Genomic DNA, 6,424 nt, shown 5'->3' with positions numbered 1-6,424 from the left:
TTCAGACAACGTCATTCTAACTTGAACATGCTGCTTCTACTCACCAAACAATGGATGGAGGTCATTGATGTAAGACATGAGATCAGGGCCTTCTCTCTCGACATCGTATCTGGTGCTTTTGAGACAGTTTGGAGAATTAGGCAGGATGCCTGACTATCTGCTTATGACATCCAGGATAACTCCAAACATAGCTTATTGACTTCCTCTCTTCCTGTAGCCAACGTGTGGCTCTCAACGGAATCCTTTTATCTCCTCTCCCTGTCTAGGCTGGAGTGCCCCCAAGGCAGTCATCCTATTCCCATTCCTATTCCTGATCTTCATAAATGATCTCTCTGACTCTGGAAAATCCCCTTTTCTATTTGCTGATGACTTCACTCTGCCGTGAAATCACTTATCCGTCAGACAAGCAGGGTACAGCCTTTTCCCTCTCTTCAGACTTTGACAAACCCACAAGCTGGTCAAACACTTGGAACATATCTTTCATTCCTGCCATCCATCCATATATCTATCTCTATCTCTATCTCTATCTCTATCTCTCTCTCTATCTCTGGACCTTCTGGCAACACCCCCCTCCCCCAAATCCATTTTTTTAACACTCTTCTTGAGGAACCATCCTCCATCATACAAGATCCTTCTTTGGCACTCCTGAACTTCCATGCACCTACAACACCTTCATTCACAGCTTGATGGAGTACTGTTTTCCCCTCTAGACTGGCACCCCTGCCTTACACCTTGCTCAGTTTGGTGCCGTGGAAACCAAGGCCTTCAAGGTCATTGGAATCTATTGTGATGAAGGTGGGTCTGTTACATCATCATCACCGACAGGTCGGGGATCTGGCTTTCTCTTTTTCCACACCATTTCTGGTCTTGCACCCTCTGCCTTCTCTCTCTACCTCCGTTAACTACCTGTAAGGCACACATAGTCCAGCAACAACCCAGCTGTTCACCACTATCTGAGATCAACCCCCATCCAAAGCTATGATCTTTCCTGCCCCCTTTTACCACGAGGACAGGACGACCAGCGATCAATGGTGAGTGAGCAGGGAGGGGCGTGGGATGTCATGGCGTGAGGTTGGGTCAGAAGGCACACACAGTGGGGCAGGGACGGGGGTGAGGAAGAGATGCCCATAACCAATCTCTGTTGAAGTCGTAGAGAATCTGTTCAAGCTGCCACGCCTCCACCCAGGTAGCCATGCTTCTCCACCTCGGTACTCGCCCACACCGGGTTGCGCACACGGCCCACTGACCTGCAGCATGGATGCGACTGCAACTAGTGGCATTTGTTCCTGCTGTGTCCTGCCAGGCATAGCCAGGGTATTTTTGTCTTGTCCACCTCCATCTATTGGTGATCTCTCATTCAATGGCTGAGGCCTGAAGTTTGATAAATAAGGTCCCCTTTGGTTCCTTGGTATGATCGGCATGTATTCAGTCCTGAGTTAAGGGGTTCACTCACTGATTGCCAATTTCTTCTTGTACATTCCCTGCTCATTCCCATTGTTATTACTTTTTCAAATGCATGCGGTCTGGTCATGGTGGCTGCTTTATTTGGTGGTTCTGCACGACCTAATTCGGGAATAATTTGACATGGTCTCCATGCCACATAGAAGACTGTGTCATGGGACTTGGTTTGCTTGGTGTAATTGGATCAATTCACGTGACACCCATCGGCATAACGGACCGTTTTTGGGTTCCCAATATATGGTATATGGCATACTGATGCAGATACAAGAGGGGAGCAGGGTGGTGGTGGTGGGGGGGGGTCTTCAGAGTGGTTGACCATTCACTCTGCCAGATTTGACCTGGGCAACTTTTCAGATGAGTCTGATGACTTATGATAAGCACTGTGCAAAAGTCTTTGGCCGCCTTGCAAATAAACACATTTATCATCACATTGCCATCTTTTGATAAATAAAAGTTGTTTGTTATTTAAAATAAAATAAAAATAAAAATTATTGTGCATGTTTTGTTAAAGAAACAAAAATGAATTGTATTTTATAATATTGTTGCAGTCAGTCGCCGGATTCTGGCCAATGTCCTTTTCCCAATACTGATGAACCAATATTATGGTTACCGCCGGGTGGACTCAAAGTCAAATCCTCCACCTGCACGATCACCAATTTAGCCACGGTTTGTCGAAAGGGACCATGCGCCGTCCACCGGGGGATTCCATTCCTAAATGTTTTTTTTTCTGACTTGTTTAACTCATTTTTCCCCGAACTGGATGCCAATGACATCATCTAATGAAGTTGCTGGACACTTGGTGCAGATGGAGGAAGACAGATTGGCAAAGAGAGTGGATTGGTTGAGCGAGCAAGGTAGGAGTAAAAGAAGTAGATCGTGGTTGAGATGAGAAGATTGTGTGAAGAGTGATATCAATAAGGTGGGGGTGTTGGAGAGCGGAGAGTTGGCTGAGGACATGGGAAAGTGGAGAAGTATTACGGACAATGCAGGGCAGAATCTTTGCACTGTTGGACCTCACCCTTCATAAAGGGAAGAGAGTGAAGACAACGAACAACAGCGATAAATGAACTTATTTGTTCAATCCAAACCGTTGCTTAATACCTGGTTCATTCAGAAAACAAGAAAAGCTGCAGGTATGATTCTCCGATTGGGGATTACAATATGGAATAAAACACTGTATCATCTTCACAAAGCTGCGGTACCCAAATTCTATGAGTGTAAAACCAGGCCATGCATTGTCATGCCAACATGACATCAATTTGTTGTGCTTTTGTGGTGTATTATTTTAAATCCGATTAAAAATATTATGTTATGGGTGCAATATCAAAAGAGAATGTTGATTCCTTATGTTGGAATCATTGTACTTGCCTCAGCCATAATTGTGCTCGGCACGATGACGTTTATCAAAATTAACAAAACGCCGATTTTGCGATCTCGTTTTGGTAATTTTGCGATGTATTTTTACCTCCACCACCGAAGGTGAAGGTGTTTATGTTTTCATCCCTCTCTGTCTGTTTGTCACTTGCAAAATCGAGATTTTGCAAGTACATTGATCAGTCGATTTTGTCGGTCTGTTTGTCACCTGCAGGTCACAATTTTAAACCGATCTTCATGAAACTTCACCACATGGTGGAGTTCGTCATAAGGAAGAAGCAGATTGTTTCTTCAGGTCAAATGGTCAACAACTTTGGTGAGATTTCACAATTCCTCAATTTTCATCAGATTGACTTGGAATTTGAAGAGGATTCATATTTCAAGTCACCGAATTCAACCACCAATTATTTTAGAGGTCAATATAGACCAAAAGATCAACATAGGCACAAGGTCAACTACTGAGGTGGTATTTCTAAAATCCTCAATTTTCATCTGATTGACTTGAAATTTGAAGAAGATTTGCATATCAAGTCGATGAATTCAACCACCAATTATTTTTGATATCAACATTGGCTGAATTTCTAAAATTGTCAATTTTCATCTGATCGACTTGAAATTTGAAGATGAGTTGCAGATTTGGTTATTTAATTCAACCACCAATTATTTTTGAAGTCAAATTTGTTTTATGGAATTTGCAAACGACATCTTGTTTGTCTGTCTGTCTGTGTGCAGGATATCCCAAAAAGTAGTGGACGGATCTGGATGAAATTTAGTGGGCAGGTTGCGTGTGTGACAAGGACAAATTGATTAGATTTTGGTGGAGATCCGACTAATATAATTTTTTAAGTGATTCTTCACCATGGATAGATGGACCCAAAACGATATGTAGCATGATATCAATTTTGGTGAATGTCCGCATCCAGATCCGATAAATTTTTTAAATGATTCTTTACTGTTGAGAGAAAAGGAAAAAGTAATACACAGCAATATATCTCAAAAAGTTGTGAACGGATTCGGATGAAACTTGGTGGATAGTTTCGGTGTGTGACCATGACAAATTGATTCGAACTTGGTGAACAACCAAATCCGGATCTGGATACGATAATTATTTAATTGTTAAAGTGATTCTTCACCATTGAGAGATTGGGCCAAAATGATATATAGCATGATATTTCAAAAAATGTTTTGGGCCCGATATGTTCTCGTGGATCAGGCATTACATGACGGAGGTATGCACTCTATCGAGTGCCCTTCTAGTTCATTCTTGTGAGTTATGAAATAGTTCAAGAATAAAAGGTATGCCTTTTAAATGCTTATGAATTCACCCTTTCATAGTTTTTGAGCGGAAAATTTTGAACACATTTGAATGGGCGGCCATTTTTTTCCCGTGACATCCGCACATGCAGTACTGTCGTAGTCCATGATAAAGTTCCCGATTCAGCTTTTTTGTTAATACGTTTTAACACCATTTGCAGTGTGTTCTGGGTGACTGCCCTGTTGGAAAACAAAGTTTTTGCCAATTAGCTTCCTTTTCTGAATATTTTCGGGAACAAGGTGTGAACAGCTTCATTAAATTCCTCATCTCGGTAGCTTAGCTGAACACGAAGATATTTGTGAGCAGGATGTAATCAGATAACGAACATCCTGTGCAAGCAGACACAGCATGAGGGACAACTGAATCCCTCCCAAGAGCAGAAACGAGGCCTTCATCAAAACCTTTAAAGTAAACATCCTCGCAATAATGTAATTTAAATTTGCAAACAAAAATGACGACATGCAAGTGAGAAATTGATTTTATAATAGTGGAAAGATAATTAAATAAGTTCACTTGTGTAAATGTAAAAAAAAAAGAAAAAAGTTAATAATACGAGCAAGTGTCCAATCCCTGCACAGGATTCGAAACGAGTTAGGGATTTAGGTCGCAACAATGCAAATGTCATCTTCTGGCAAGCTGGGAGCAACAATTCACATTTTTTTTGCCACATCTAATGCAATTAACGTGCTCTCATGATGGTGAGGTGCTCCATTTGAAAGTGTTTTGTTGATACCCAAGGTCCTTAATAAAAAATTGTATTGGTGTCAAAGCCAGTGACCAATTGCAAATTAAGAGTAGGGTTAAATATACGTAAGTAAGTGTTTACATATTTTTTTTAATTGACCTTACCTCCAAAAAATACCATAAATAGTGGTGGTTGCTGTTTGCACAACAAAGTAATCAGAATTGTTTTTTTTAAGTGTGGGCTGCTCACAGCGGTTGTGGATTTTATGGAGGTTCGTTCTACCTTTCTGGATGCGTCCCTGGTTTTGCAATGCCCGTGAGAGGGTACCGTCTGAGTCGGTGTTCCCAAAGGTTTACTGCTCGAAAGTTAAACCTAGGTGTAGTGCCTTGGAAGGTTTCCTCATCACCTGGCACATAATCTCGGGCCCCTTCTCTACCACTTCGCAACTGGAGCTGGACCGAGCACGGGATTCTGGGAGCCCATTCCAAAGCCACATCTGGAACGTTCGTTTGTTTGTTTGTAAAGTTCCCTTGAGCCCCTCACTCATATTGCATTCAATGTTGGGCCAATTATCCTCCGCACCCACATCATACATTTTATGATCGTTTTTCTTTGCTTTTCCATCCAGGAACCCCTTCTTGGTTTATCGGTTCAACTCAAACTTTATTTTCCCTGCAGTGGTAATTTTTTTAAAAGTTTAAATGAATACTAAAATTCTTACATTTTTTCACGTCAGATTTTCTTCGAGACAGTTAGGGTTAGACTTCGAGACAGACAAAATTGAATCGATTCGGCCTCGTCACACACCCAACCTGTCCTCAAGGTGTCGTTCAGATCCGTCCACAAATTTTTGAGATATCCTGTGCACAGACAGACAGATAGACAAGAGCGAAAACATAACCTCCGCCTAACTTCGGTAGCAGAGGTAACTAGAACAGCACTTGGAAGAGAGCGCACCTCTGCTCAGCTGAACAGTTTACCTTTCATATCCCACCGATAGGCCGGATCTGCATCCGGACCTCAACCTAAATCGAATCAGGTTGTTCTCGTCACCTAACCAACCCATCCACCAATTTTTGCCACAACTCGTCAATATCGTTTTGAAATATCACGCTATATATAGTATTTGGCCCCATTTCTCAATCGTTAAGAATCACTTTAAAAAAGTAAAAAAAAATTCCAGGATAATCCGGATCTTCACCTAAATCGAATCAATTCGTCCTCGTCGCACGAGCAACGCGTCCCACAAGTTTTTGCCCGAATCCGTGCATAACTTTTTGAGATATCGTGCCCACAGACAGACGGACGGACAGGGGTGAAAAGGAAAAGAAACTTTAAAACTTACTTTATGCATTTGCCAAGTTGTGGCTTTTCCTTTAGCATTTGCTCACGGCTTTCAAAGTCGAAATGGACAGGGAAGAAACCTCCAATGGCAATGTCTCCGGACGAAACGATTCCGCGCTGTCCTTGCTTTAGCGGAGGTGCACAAGTCTCGGTGCATTTCAAGGAGAGCAGGAAGAATGCGCACACAATGCACCTGTCCATGCTGAACCCCACCTGTCGCCGTGAGCGCTTTAAAAAAAAAGATA

At 42.2% G+C, this 6,424-nt stretch overlaps 1 protein-coding gene across 1 annotated transcript in view; it reads right to left on the bottom strand.

Annotated features, from left to right (window-relative positions):
- The window catches only part of LOC147035763 (extracellular calcium-sensing receptor-like), a 46,300-nt gene extending 39,876 nt beyond the window's left edge, over positions 1-6,424 (bottom strand). Inside the window, exon 1 of the mRNA XM_085869372.1 lies at positions 6,181-6,424. Within this exon, the coding sequence (XP_085725498.1) occupies positions 6,181-6,380 (200 nt within the window). The 5' untranslated portion in view covers positions 6,381-6,424. The remainder of the gene's footprint in view (positions 1-6,180) is intronic.

This window comes from Eptatretus burgeri, chromosome 1, assembly GCF_056783735.1.
Source record: "Eptatretus burgeri isolate ZD-2024b chromosome 1, Ebu_testis_v1, whole genome shotgun sequence".
Lineage (NCBI taxonomy): Eukaryota > Metazoa > Chordata > Myxini > Myxiniformes > Myxinidae > Eptatretus > Eptatretus burgeri.
The sequence above is the reverse complement of the archived record's forward strand: the minus strand, read 5'-3'. Positions and strand labels throughout refer to the sequence as shown.